The sequence below is a fragment of the Oncorhynchus gorbuscha genome, linkage group LG12 (assembly GCF_021184085.1).
Source record: "Oncorhynchus gorbuscha isolate QuinsamMale2020 ecotype Even-year linkage group LG12, OgorEven_v1.0, whole genome shotgun sequence".
NCBI classification, from domain to species: Eukaryota; Metazoa; Chordata; class Actinopteri; order Salmoniformes; family Salmonidae; genus Oncorhynchus; species Oncorhynchus gorbuscha.
This window is the reverse complement of record NC_060184.1, coordinates 75,258,977-75,273,976: the sequence shown is the minus strand read 5'-3', so window position 1 is coordinate 75,273,976 and position 15,000 is coordinate 75,258,977. Positions and strand designations below refer to the sequence as shown.

At 46.0% G+C, this 15,000-nt stretch overlaps 1 protein-coding gene across 1 annotated transcript in view; it reads left to right on the top strand.

Moving 5' to 3' along the window:
- Nucleotides 1-15,000, top strand: part of LOC123990287 (bone morphogenetic protein 7-like) — a 59,909-nt gene that overhangs the window by 33,186 nt on the left and 11,723 nt on the right. Inside the window, exons 2-4 of the mRNA XM_046290876.1 lie at nucleotides 4,967-5,159; nucleotides 11,809-11,957; nucleotides 12,407-12,601. Of these exons, the coding sequence (XP_046146832.1) occupies nucleotides 4,967-5,159; nucleotides 11,809-11,957; nucleotides 12,407-12,601 (537 nt within the window). The remainder of the gene's footprint in view (nucleotides 1-4,966; nucleotides 5,160-11,808; nucleotides 11,958-12,406; nucleotides 12,602-15,000) is intronic.

The window sequence follows — 15,000 nt, the reverse complement described above, 5'->3', positions numbered from 1 at the left end:
GGGGAAGAGGTGTGTTAGTGGGGGAAGAGGTGTGTGAGTGGGGGAAGAGGTGTGGGGGATTAGTGGGGGAAGAGGTGTATTAGTGGGGGAAGAGGTGTATTAGTGGGGGAAGAGGTGTGTTAGTGGGGGAAGAGGTGTGTTAAGTGGGGGAAGAGGTGTGTTAGTGGGGGAAGAGGTGTGTGAGTGGGGGAAGAGGTGTATTAGTGGGGGAAGAGGTGTATTAGTGGGGGAAGAGGTGTGTTAGTGGGGGAAGAGGTGTGTTAGTGGGGGAAGAGGTGTGTGAGTGGAGGAAGAGGTGTGTTAGTGGGGGAAGAGGTGTATTAGTGGGGGAAGAGGTGTGTTAGTGGTGTGTGGGGGAGTGGGGGAAGAGGTGTGTTAGTGGGGGAAGAGGTGTGTTAGTGGGGGAAGAGGTGTGTGAGTGGGGGGGAAGAGGTGTGTTAGTGGGTGGGGAAGAGGTGTGTGAGTGGGGGAAGAGGTGTGTGGGGAAGAGGTGGGGGAAGAGTTGTGTTAGTGAAGGGGTGTGGGGGGGAAGAGGTGTGTTAGTGGGGGAAGAGGTGTGTTAGTGGGGGAGTGGGGGAAGAGGTGTATTAGTGGGGGAAGAGGTGTATTAGTGGGGGAAGAGGTGTATTAGTGGGGGAAGAGGTGTGTTAGTGGGGTGTTAGTGGGGGAAGAGGTGTGTTAGTGGGGGAAGAGGTGTGTTAGTGGGGGAAGAGGTGTGTTAGTGGGGGAAGAGGTGTGTGAGTGGGGGAAAGGTGTGTTAGTGGGGGAAGAGGTGTATTAGTGGGGGAAGAGGTGTATTAGTGGGGGAAGAGGTGTGTTAGTGGGGGAAGAGGTGTGTTAGTGGGGGAAGAGGTGTGTTAGTGGGGGAAGGGGTGTGTTAGTGGGGGAAGAGGTGTGTTAGTGGGGGAAGAGGTGTGTTAGTGGGGGAAGAGGTGTGTTAGTGGGGGAAGAGGTGTATTAGTGGGGGAAGAGGTGTATTAGTGGAGGAAGAGGTGTGTTAGTGGGGGAAGAGGTGTGTTAGTGGGGGAAGAGGTGTGTTAGTGGGGGAAGAGGTGTGTTAGTGGGGGAAGAGGTGTGTTAGTGGGGGAAGAGGTGTGTTAGTGGGAGACGGGGTGTGTTAGTGGGGGAGGGTGTGTTAGTGGGGGGGAACATGTGTGTTAGTGGGGAACATGTGTGTTAGTGGGGAACATGTGTGTTAGTGGGGGAACATGGTGTGTTAGTGGGGGTGTGTTAGTGGGGAACATGGGTGTGTTAGTGGGGGGGGAACATGTGTGTTAGTGGGGGAACATGTGTGTTAGTGGGGGAACATGTGTGTTAGTGGGGGAAGAGGTGTGTTAGTGGGGGAAGAGGTGTGTTAGTGGGGGAAGAGGTGTGTTAGTGGGGGAAGAGGTGTATTAGTGGGGGAAGAGGTGTATTAGTGGAGGAAGAGGTGTGGAAGAGGTGTGTTAGTGGGGGAAGAGGTGTGTTAGTGGGGGAAGAGGTGTGTTAGTGGGAGACGGGGTGTGTTAGTGGGGGGAGGGGTGTGTTAGTGGGGAACATGTGTGTTAGTGGGGAACATGTGTGTTAGTGGGGAACATGTGTGTTAGTGGAGGAACATGTGTGTTAGTGGGGGAACATGTGTGTTAGTGGGGAACATGTGTGTTAGTGGGGAACATGTGTGTTAGTGGGGGAACGGGTGTGTTAGTGGGGGAACGGGTGTGTTAGTGGGGGAACATGTGTGTTAGTGGGGGAACATGTGTGTTAGTGGGGGAACATGTGTGTTAGTGGGGGAACGGGTGTGTTAGTGGGGGAAGAGGTCTACTGCTGTGGGCTTTGGGATTGTGAGTCCTGGCTGGCTGCAGACGGAACCTCAGGTGAAATGAGGCACATCCTTATCCTCGTCATCGACCCCCCTATCATCCATGGTGTGATCTACAACCACACTCCCTTATCCTCCGTGGTGTGATCTAGAACCACACTCCCTTATCATCCATGGTGTGATCTACAACCACACTCCCTTATCCTCCGTGGTGTGATCTAGAACCACACTCCCTTATCCTCCGTGGTGTGATCTAGAACCACACTCCCTTATCATCCGTGGTGTGATCTAGAACCACACTCCCTTATCCTCCGTGGTGTGATCTAGAACCACACTCCCTTATCCTCCGTGGTGTGATCTAGAACCACACTCCCTTATCCTCCGTGGTGTGATCTAGAACCACACTCCCTTATCCTCCGTGGTGTGATCTAGAACCACACTCCCTTATCCTCCGTGGTGTGATCTAGAACCACACTCCCTTATCCTCCGTGGTGTGATCTAGAACCACACTCCCTTATCCTCCGTGGTGTGATCTAGAACCACACTCTCTTATCCTCCGGGGTGTGATCTAGAACCCCACTCCCTTATCCTCCGTGGTGTGATCTAGAACCACACTCCCTTATCCTCCGTGGTGTGATCTAGAACCACACTCCCTTATCCTCCGTGGTGTGATCTAGAACCACACTCCCTTATCCTCCGTGGTGTGATCTAGAACCACACTCCCTTATCCTCCGTGGTGTGATCTAGAACCACACTCCCTTATCCTCCGTGGTGTGATCTGGGACGAGGCTGAGGGCTGCGATGAGCCCCGCTGTGCTGGGGGTGTGCGTGTGCTTGTATTTTTATGTATGTGTATGTGTGTACTTTATGTGTGCGCGTGTATTGAAGTGGTTGACCTCAGGTAAATACTGAAGGCGATTGTGTGGAGGGAGGATGTTAATCTCTAAAGGGATGATCTCTGGTAAATAGTGAAGGTGATTGTGTGGAGGGAGGATGTTAATCTCTAAAGGGATGATCTCTGGTAAACCCTAAACTTAAAGAAGAGTGTCATCATCTCCAGGGTGCTGCTCGTCTTCGTAGCTGTACTGCTGTCTGACCAGTGCCGTATTGTTCAGGATTAGTCAGTCAGTGAAAGCCTCAGTAGTGAGATGGGAACGGGGGTCCCACAGCGTACTGTCCTCTACTCCCCATGAGACCCTCCAAAGTGGATCTCCTCCCTAATTGGGAACACATATGCAGGGAGGGACAGGGGGTAAGGAGATGGCGGGGCGGGCAGGGGGGGGGACTCCCTAATGTAATGTCTCTAGGAGTGAAGCTATTGTAATTGATCAAACAGGGAAATATCTTTATACTATAGTACTGAACCCCTCCCATAGCCCTCCCCTCCCCTCCCTCCAAATCCCTGCTCTACCATTTCATTTACTGCTCAGATTAGTTGGGGAGGGCTGGCGTGGCGGAGGTGAAGTGTGGGCTCTACGTCTGAATCTCACACGGGATTGCTGCATGGAAATCTGTTCAGAGCGGAAGACTGGAACAGGATCCTCCATCAAGACTGAGGCATCCGGCTGGCCTTGTACTGATGTGGCAGAACACACACAGCCAGTGAATCTAGCCCTGGGAACTAGAGGGTGATGGTGAATTGGTGACAGTGTGTGTGGTGAGAGAAAGTGTGTGTGTTTGTGTGATTGAGCATGGTTAGAGGCAGGAAAGCTGGAGGGGGCACACTCTGGTTATTGCTTCCTCCTCTCTCTCTCCTACTCCCTCCCCCTCAACCTTTCTCTCTTTCTCTCCCCCCCCCCTCTCTCTCTCTCCCTCCCCTCAACCTTTCTCTCTAACCCCCTCTCTCCCCTCCCCCTCCCCTCTCAACTCTTTCCCTCTATCTTCCTCTCTTTTTCTCTCTCTCTCTTCCCTCTCTCTCTCTCTCTCTCTCTCTCTCTCTCTCTCTCTCTCTCTCTCTCTCTCTCTCTCTCTCTCTCTCTCTCTCTGTCTCTCTCTCTCTCTCTCTCTCTCTCTCTGTCTCTCTCTCTCTCTCTCTATTTCTGTCTCTCTCTCTCTCTCTGTCTCTCTCTGTCTCTCTCACTCTCTCTCTATTTCTGTCTCTCTCTCTGTCTCTCTCTGTCTCTGTCTCTCTCTGTCTCTCTCTCTCTCTCTCTCTCTCTGTGTGTTGTATTGAACTGTAGGGAAAGTGGCTTTATTGTGGGGACGTCTCCGAGCGAAATGGGAACCATTTCCTTGGGGAACACATTATTATTGCAACGCATGTTGCAATTGAAAGAGGGAAGCTGTGTGGGGAGGTAATAGTTGGTTTTTGTCATTTGTAGCCTCTGAAGTGGTCGTTAGAACACACAGACCGAGTTTATAGCTCTGAAATCATTGGCTTTCACTGCAGACAATAACAGGGGATTTATTTAAGGAAACAGTCAGCCACAACCCTATTAGTCTAAATGTGATGCTTTGAAACTCTTTTTATGGTGGAACCTCAGTGTTGTCTGTGAATGAGATATCCATCAATCACTTAACTGCATAGGAATACATAGAACGTCTAAGTGACTAACTGCATGTACAGCATAGCAGGCGGAAGTCATTTTTACTATTAACGTCTATCCTTGTGAGGCCTCTTCAGGTCGAAGCCTGTTTGTTATGCTAGCTGAGCTCCATGCTAACATCCCACAGTACATCCTGTGTGTGGCCTCATTAACTAGACGACTCAAAATTAAATAAAAACACGGGTTTATATCCGCAGACCTTGAAGGACGAAACACAACACTATGCCTCTATGTAAACTAATTGTACATTGTAAACTAATTGTACATTGTAAACTAATTGTACATTGTAAACAAATTGTACATCATAAACTAATGGTAAACTAATTGTACATTGTAAACTAATTGTACATTGTAAACTAATTGTACATTGTAAACTAATTGTAAACTAATTGAACATTGTAACCTAATTGTACATTGTAAATGAATGGGTGCGTAGGGATACAAGAAACATCAAAAGTCATCCTGCGGTCAGGTATCTCTCTTGTTCATTTAAATTATTTGGTTTTGACTGTTGCGCGTCTCAGCAAGTTCTACCCAACGATGTTGTACATACACATAGTAATCTGATGTACAGTACGCATGTATGGCTCTAACTTATGTCTCTGCCCTGTGTGTTTGCCAGTGGAGTATGACAGAGAGCTGTCGCCTCACAGAATGCACCACAAAGAGTTCAAGTTCAACCTGTCCCAGATCCCCGAGGGTGAGGCCGTCACAGCCTCCGAGTTACGCCTCTACAAGGAGTGTGCGAACCAAGTCGTCATCAACGAGACCCTCCTGCTCAGCGTCTACCAAGTGATGCAGGAGCACCCCAACAGGTAAGACACACTGCACACACACAGTCCAGTCCTTATATGTCAATCTGATGACAATAGAATAATCTCATCTGGCCCTTTTCACAGTTAAATAGCTTGCTGCTTGCTATTGCTATATACATGGGTTTATATCAGGGCTAGCTTGTTGTACTGCTTTATAGTGTTGACGTCATGCTATCACATTAATGGTATATACACTACATATACATGTAGAAACCCCTTCAAATGAGTGGATTTGGCTATGTCAGGTGTATAACATCGAGCATTAAGCCATGCAATATCAATTGACAAACATTGGCAATAGAATGGCCTAACTGAAGAGCTCAGTGACTTTCAACGTGGCACCGTCATAGGATGCCACCTTTCCAACAAGTCAGTTCATCGAATGTATTTCCCGGGTCAACTGTAAGTGCTGTTATTTTGAAGTGGAAACGTCTAGGAGCAACAACGGCTCAGTCGTGAAGTGGCAGGCCACACAAGCTCACAGAACGGGACCGCCGAGTGCTGAAGCGTGTAGCGCTTTCAAATAGTCTGTCCTCGGTTGCAACACTCACTACCGAGTTCCAAACTGACTCTGGGAAGCAATGTCAGCGTAATAATTGTTCATCTGGAGCTTCATAAAATGGGTAGCCGAGCAGCTGCACACAAGCCTAAGATCAACATGTGCAATGCCAAGCGTCGGCTGGAGTGGTGTAAAGCTCGCTGCCATTGGACCCTGGAGCAGTGGAAACGCGTTCTCTGGAGTGACTAATCACGCTTCACCATCTGTCAGTGCAATGGGCGAATCTGGGCTTGGTGGATGCCAGGAGAATGCTACCTGCACCAATGAATAGTGCCAACTGTAAAGTTTGGTGGAGGAGGAATAATGGTCTGGGGCTGTTTTTCATGGTTCGGGCCCCTAAGTTCCAGTGAAGAGGAATCTTAAACTAGACAAAAGGAACACTGTGGACAATATTCAGCAAGTTGCTTCCTTGAAAAATAGAAATAAACACTTTTCCATAAACAAGGTCTAAATCATGTTTGATACATTCTGTAAGTAAAAAAATGTTACAGTACTGTTTAAATTAGATGATAGGAACACTGTGGACAATTTTCAGCATGTTGCAACCATGAAATACAGAAATAAACACTTGTCCATTAACGCTGCATATGATGATATTCTAGACGATTCTGTGCTTCCAACTTTGTGGCAACAGTTTGGGGAAGGCCCTTTCCTGTTTCAGCATGACAATGCCCCCGTGCACAAAGAGAGGTCCACACAGAAATGGTTTGTCGAGATCGTTGTTGAAGAACTGGCCTTGCACAGAGCCCTGACCTCAACCCCATCAAACACCTTTCGGATGAATTGGAACGTAGACTGCGAGCCAGGCCTAATCGTCCAAAATCAGTGTCCGACCATACTAATGCTTTTGTGGCTGAAGTCCCCGGAGCAGTGTTCCAACATCTAGTGGAAAGCCTACCCAGAAGAGTGGAGGCTGTTATAGCAGCAAAAGGGGAACCATATTAATGCCCATGATTTTGGAATGAGATGTTTGACGAAAAGAGTCAACACACTTTTTTTGTAATGTTGTGAATTTGAGGTATATATATATATTGTGTTACTATTTTCTTTATTACATATATGTTCTTTGTACCTCATTTTCTTACTTTTTAACTCTGCATTTATGGGAAAGGGCCTGTTAGTAAGCATTTCACGGCAAAGTCTACACCTGTTTTATTCAGGGCAGGTGACAAATAAAATGTGATTGATTGATATATAGATGTATAGTATATGTGAGTGCCGCTGAGGCAGAATCCTCCATAGAATCATATATAGAACAAAGACAGAACTCTGGAATCCTCTCAGCTTTCCACATGGTTCAGATTCTCCCAATGATCTAACACTGGGAAGATATGGTTCAGATTCTCCCAGTGATCTAACACTGGGAAGATATGGTTCAGATTCTCCCAGTGATCTAACACTGGGAAGATATGGTTCAGATTCTCCCAGTGATCTAACACTGGGATGATATGGTTCAGATTCTCTCAGTGTTCTAACACTGGGATGATATGGTTCAGATTCTCCCAGTGATCTAACACTAGGATGATATGGTTCAGATTCTCTCAGTGATCTAACACTGGGATGATATGGTTCAGATTCTCTCAGTGATCTAACACTCGGAAGATATGGTTCAGCTTGTCGAGATGAGGGATAATATATACTGCTACTCCATCCTCCGACTCAGTCCTGAGCTTGTCGAGATGAGGGATAATGTATACTGCTACTCCGTCCTCCGACTCAGTCCTGAGTTTGTCGAGATGAGGGATAATATATACTGCTACTCCGTCCTCCGACTCAGTCCTGAGCTTGTTGAGATGAGGGATAATGTATACTGCTACTCCGTCCTCTGACTCAGTCCCGAGCTTGTCGAGATGAGGGATAATGTATACTGCTACTCCGTCCTCCGACTCAGTCCTGAGTTTGTCGAGATGAGGGATAATATATACTGCTACTCCGTCCTCCGACTCAGTCCTGAGCTTGTTGAGATGAGGGATAATGTATACTGCTACTCCGTCCTCCTAGACAGTCCTGAGCTTGTTGAGATGAGGGATAATGTATACTGCTACTCCGTCCTCCTAGACAGTCCTGAGCTTGTCGAGATGAGGGATAATGTATACTGCTACTCCGTCCTCCGACTCAGTCCTGAGTTTGTCGAGATGAGGGATAATATATACTGCTACTCCGTCCTCCGACTCAGTCCTGAGCTTGTCGAGATGAGGGATAATGTATACTGCTACTCCGTCCTCCTAGACAGTCCTGAGCTTGTTGAGATGAGGGATAATGTATACTGCTACTCCGTCCTCCTAGACAGTCCTGAGCTTGTCGAGATGAGGGATAATGTATACTGCTACTCCGTCCTTCGACTCAGTCCTGAGCTTGTCGAGATGAGGGATAATGTATACAGAGGAAAGTCTTAGCTACATGTACTTCTCCAGACATTGATTACACGGTAGCGTAACTCTGGTTTTCTGCCATGTATTTTCTCTAGAATGAGACATGACCACATTGCCTTACCAAAATAGCCTGAATTTAGAGTCCCAGCACCAAAACACGGTAAGCATTTACATGGTTTCTGCTGGGAGAGACATCCCACTCGGATACAACAGACAATAAAATCGCTGGATGGTCATGATATTTTGAAAACAGTATTCTTACGTTTGCTGTATATGTTTCTGGTAATTTACAAGTCTGTAATACCTCAATTCAATTAAAATCATAAAGACAATTGCTATTTAAAAATTTTTTTTTGCTGGATTCTTGTTTTCGTGAAAGCGTTTCTATGTCTATATCTATGTCTATATCTATGTCTATATCATGAGGATCTTGTCTGCCACATTCTCTTCACGATAGGCGGTTTGTGCTCTGCTGCCCGCAGGCAAAGACTTTTATTTTGCGAGATATTTGGAGATTAAAGGGGCCATATATATCCAATTACTGTATTATTGTAGGAGGATGTTTACCTTTAGGCAAATTATAGCTTGGTTTGTGGGCTATCCGAGAACATCGCTTTGTGCTTTGTGCTTGCAAATCCTAAGTACTTGTGCAGCTTGCAAAACACATTTGCTGACAAACAGATTCATTTGTAAGTGGTTCAAGTCTTGGAGGTTGTAATTGCTTTGATTATAGCTCCCAATCTTTAATAAGTACACAGGGTATGGAAAGCTAGCAAGCAGGGCTGAACAGAGGTGCAACTGTACATAATTACCTAAATACACCTTCTGAAGTTTCATAAAAGCTACAAGATAGGCAAAAAACAAAATCCATGTACAAGGATACATTTGCGAGAGTAAAGTTTCTGGTAGTTATTCTTGAAGTCATGTAAAACTTGCCTCTAAAATCCGAAGTCAGTAGAGAGTCTACAACCTCTGGGTTCTCCTTGTTTACTGGCTTCTGTTAGAACCCTCGGCGATAGTAATAGGCTGCAGAATTAGCTGTTGCGTTTTGTACTGCAGTATTCACTTGATTGAGGTGGTTTCTTTGGCACTATGTGTTTGTTTCCTTACCAAATAACATTACCATATAACCACTCGGCAGGTAGCCTAGTGGTCATATATTGAAGCTTGCATATGTCGCTCAGCCATCGCTCATCCATATATTTATATGTACATATTTTCATTCACTCAGATTTTTGTGTATTAGGTAGTTGTTGAGGAATTGTTAGATTACTTGTTAGATATTACTGAACTGTCAGAACTAGAAGCACATGCATTTCGCTACACTCGCATTAACATCTGCTAACCATGTGTATGTGACCAATACAATTTGATTTGATTAGGTTCGAGCATTGGGCCAGTAACCAAAAGGTTGCTGGATTGAATCCCTGAGCTGACAAGGTACAAATCTGTCATTGTGTCCCAAGAAACACGAGCAATGTATATTTGACCCGTGGAAATCTGTCCTTTGGTCTGATGAGACCAAATTAGAGATTTTTGGTTCCAACCAAAGCCTTGTCTTTGTGAGATGCAGAGTAGGTGAAGGGATGATCTCCACATGTGTGGTTCCCACCGTGAAGCATGGAGGAGGTGGTGTGGGGGTGTTTTGCTCGTGAGACTGTGATTTATTTTGAATACAAGGCACACCAGCATGGCTACCACAGTATTCTGCAGCGATACTCCATCCCATATGGTTTGCGCTTAGTGGGACTATTATTTGTTTTTCAACAGGACAATGACCAACACACCTCCAGGCTGTGTAAGGGCTATTTGACCAAGAAGGAGAGTAATGGAGTGCTGCATCAGATGACCTGGCCTCCATGATCACCCGACCTCATCCCAATTGAGATGGTTTGGGATGAAAATGGCCGCAGAGTGAAGGAAAAGCAGCCAACAAGTGCTCAGCATATGTGGGAACTCCTTCAAGACTGTTGGAAAAGCATTCCAGGTGAAGCTGGTTGAGAGAATGTCAAGAGTGCGCAAAGCTGTCATCAAGGCCAAGGGTGGCTACTTTGAAGAATCTCAAATATAAAATATATTTTGATTTGTTTAATACTTTTTTGGTTACTACATGATTCCATATGTGTTATTTCATAGATTTGATGTCTTCACTATTATTCTACAATGTAGAAAATAGTAAAAAATAAAGAATAACCCTTCAATGAGTAGGTGTGTCCAAACTTTTGACTGGTAGTGTAGTTCCATATCATGTCTCAAAAACACCCAATCTTTCAGTACCCAATTAACATGGTGTTCTTGAGAACTGTGTTGTTTACAAGTCTTCTCACCAGTCTCAAGCTAAATGTATGTTAGAACAGAACAAGCCATCGAAACAACAGCCAGATATGCTGCATTTTTAACAACCTAAATTTGACAGGCCCAGCAAAGGAGATTTATTGGAACAAAAAAACACCAAACGTTGATGTATGACCTATGACGTTATTCCAGTTCATTTAAGCAGTCAATTAGAGGCTTTACAGTAGGGCTTTAGTGCCACGGCCCCCTATACGGCACTCGGATGGACCCCCTGCTGGTACACGGGTGTTAAAATGTCTGCCTCGATTCAGAATGACTCAGTACCGGCCCACAGAACCCAAGCTGCGCCCAACGTGTGAACTACCTGAGGGGGGCACTAGGAACGGCCTGGGGAGGGGGCACTGGGAACGGCCTCATATGGAAGCCCTCAAAAACTCTCTCATTAACGATAAATAACGAGGGGCTGCCGATGCAGGACTGCAGGGGCATTCTCGGAACACCTGGGTGATTGTGGGGCTTTGATCTGCATCCCGGGGAGGGGCCAGCGGACTCATGCTGTGTCATTACAGTAATGGGGACGGGATCAATCTCTCTCTGTCTCTCTCTCACACACTGACTCACTCACTCACTGACTCACGGACTCACTGACTCACTGACTCACTCACTCACTCTCACTCACTCACTCACTGACTCACTGACTCACTGACTCACTCACTCACTCACTCACTCACTCACTCACTCACTCACTGACTCACTCACTCACTCACTGACTCACTGACTCACTCACTCACTGACTCACTCACTCACTGTCTCACTGACTCGGGTTGTGGTTGTCTTTTCCACCTGAGAACGAGCTACAGTTATAGGGAGGGGAGGGTAAGGTCGTGGAGGGGAGTGGTGGTGGGGTGATGTTACGAACCCAGCAGCGTTGCAGTTCTTGACACAAACTGGTGCACTTGGCACCTAATACCATGCCTGATTCAAAGGCACTTAAATATTTTGTCTTGCCCGTTCACCCACTGAATGGCACACATACGCAATCAATTGTCTCAAGGCTTAAATATATATATTTTTAACCAGTCTCCTCCCCTTAATCTACACTGATTGATGTGGATTTAACAAGTGACATCAATAAGGGGTCATAGCTTTCACCTGGATTCACCTGGTCAGTCTGTCATGAAATAAAACTGGTGTTCTTAATGTTTTGTCCACTCAGTGTAGGTTCATACAGTATAAGGATTAGAGAGGGATCATCTTCATGGTGTTTCGTGCCAAATGTAGGCTGTAAGAAAACATGAAAGTCTTACTGACATATACTACAGTATCTGTTATGGTAGAGTACCAGTGTTTAATGTATACTTCTGTAAAGATGGGAAAGCTGCTGGCCCTCAGTCATGGCTGCTTGTTGTGACTGTGCCCCCAGGGAGGCGGACCTGTTCTTGCTGGAGTCTCGCAGGCTGTGGGCAGCCGAGGAGGGCTGGCTGGAGTTTGACATCCTGGCCACCAGTAACTTGTGGGTGATGAGTCCTCACTACAACCTGGGCCTCCAGATCAGAGTGGAGACCAGCAGCGGTGAGCACCATGCTAACAGCTAACATTAGAAATATGTTGCTAACGGCTAACTCTGCAAACATGCTAACAGCTAACTTTGGAAACATGCTAACAGCTAACTTTGGAAACATGCTAACAGCTAACTTTGCAAACATGCTAACAGCTAACTTTGGAAACATGCTAACTAACTTTAGAATTTTCATCTTGAAATGAAAACAATAGTGGATACTGAACAGTGGGGATTTTTTTAGGCTTGTCACAATGCTGAAATGGAAAGGTTGATATGTTTGATAGTCAACTATTTGATACGTAATGGACACAAAACATCCATCAAAGGACAAATGCAGAATTATTTCACCAGAATATATCAATAGGGTGTATGATACTCTCCCTTGTAGGCTATGTTTAGTAAACTGTAGCACATTCAGTATTGTCCAAGTGATTGACGACTCCTCTCTTCTGTGGAACAGGGCGGAGCATCAGCTCCAAGGAGGCGGGACTAGTGGGGCGTGACGGAGGGCTGGAGAAGCAACCCTTCATGGTGGCCTTCTTTAAAGTCAGCGAGGTGCACATCCGCACCGCCCGCTCCACCAACAAGCGCAACAAGAACCGCAACCGCCCTACGCAGCCCCAGGAAGGAGGCTCCAGGGGCCCCAGCCCAGCAGGTGTGTCCGTAGTCTGGTCAACACTCAGTTAAACCCTTTTATGATGAATGTGTAACCAGGCCAGTTCATCACAGCTCCGTAGTGTAAAAAGGGTATACCGGTGTGTGAATTTTTGCTCAATTCAGTATTGGAAAGTTTTGGATGTGTTCATGTTTATTACCGTAGGTAATCATCAATCAAACCCAACCACACTAAACAACTGCACCACAACATCACAAAATCAAACCCCACAACATCACAACATCACACCCCACAACATCACAAAATCAAACCCCACAACATCACAACATCACACCCCACAACATCACAACATCACACCCCACAACATCACAACATCACACCCCACATCATCACAACAATCACACCCCACAACATCACAACATCACACCCCACAACATCACAACATCACACCCCACAACATCACAACATCACACCCCACAACATCACAACATCATCACAACAACACCACAAACATCACACCCCACAACATCACAACATCACACCCCACAACATCACAACATCACACATCATCCACAACATCACAACATCACACCCCACAACATCACAACATCACACCCCACAACATCACAACATCACACATCACAACATCACACCCCACAACATCACAAAATCACACCCCACAACATCACAACATCATACCCCACAACATCACAACATCACACCCCACAACATCACAAAATCACACCCCACAACGTCACAAAATCACACCCCACAACATCACACCCCACAACATCACAACATCACACCCCACAACATCACACCCCACAACATCGCAGCCCACAACATCACAACAGAGCACATCATCACAACCTCAAAACTTCACACCGAGCCCATTACAATATCCAAACACCTCCAAGCCGAGCAGGGAAGCTCTCGCTGCCCTGGGTTTCAGTGTAATGTGGTGAGGTGTGCTGTCATTGATGGGGACATCGGTGGCTGCTCTCCAAATGAGAAAAAAACGAGAGACAGAGAGCGAGAGAAACAATCGCTAGATGCATGACCTAATCATTCGAGACTTTATAGTACCTGCACTCAGCCCCTCTCCCCCCTCCGTACTTATCGGCTGATGTTATGAACAGGTCAATTCAATTAGGCTCTAATCCAGCTACCAATTCTGCCTTCACCCCTGGCCGTTTCATAACGTTAGCATAATGTTAGCCTTTGCCGAACATAAAGCTGTCCTTGTGAGGGAGGATCCCAGTGATTTTACAGCAGGAAGAGCTGCGGTTTCAGAGGGCTTTGTGGCTAATATCTGCTGGATCCCAGCCCTAATTTGATGGATGAGGCCCAGGCTAACAGTAAGCCTTCATGGCCAGGGACACAGGGTCAGCTACTCAGCTTCTTAACCGTTGACGTTACAATAGCAGCTCAAGTGATTTCCCTCACCTCCTCGGTTTCACCTCATCTGTTTTGAAGGCGATAACATCTAAAGGCTAGAGGTGTTGTTGGATGATGCCAATCAGGAGCTCTAAAGTTTCTTCCTTTTCCCCAACACAACATACTGTGGGAAGTTGGTTCAGCTTTATTTAACCAGGATAGTCCTCTTAGCGACAATCACTGTTTCCCTGGGAACCTGAAGTTATGAGTTTGTGGTTCCATCTCTGTACATACGTATGTATGTACATACAGACTACAGTTCATCACACACACCATCCATTCTTATTGTAGCCTGTAAGGAATGTGATTCGAGTTCTAGTACATTATAACCAATGGTCTTCTCAGTTGTGCAGTGTCCATTAGATAAAAACCTTCAGAACAGAGCAGACCAAAGCAGAACATAGCAGAATAGAGCAGAACAGAGCAGAATAGAACAGAGAAGAATAGCCACTTTAACTATGACAGAGTTTACTTTGAACAGACCAGAGCAGAATAGAATAGAACAGAACAGATGCTGCTCTGTACCATCACTCATTCAACAGTACATGTTCGGATCCCCTTACAGAATAAACAGTAGCAGAATAGAATTAGAACAGAACAGATCAGAATTGAATAGAACAGAACAGACAGAGCAGAATAGAATAGAACAGAACAGAGCAGAGCAGAGACAGAATAAAATTTGATTTGATTTGCAGATTTGAATAGAGCAGAACAGAGCAGAATAGAACAGAGAAGAATAGAGCAGAAAAGAACAGAGCACAATAGAACAGACCAGAGCAGAATAGAACAGAGCAGAATAGAATAGAACAGAACAGAGCAGAGCAGAGCAGAATAGAACAGAGCAGAATAGAATAGAACAGAACAGAGCAGAGCAGAGCAGAGCAGAGCAGAATAGAACAGAGCAGAATAGAACAGAGCAGAATAGAACAGAGCAGAATAGAATAGAATAGAACAGAGCAGAGCAGAGCAGAACTGCCTCCCAGGCCCAGACCAGTCTACTG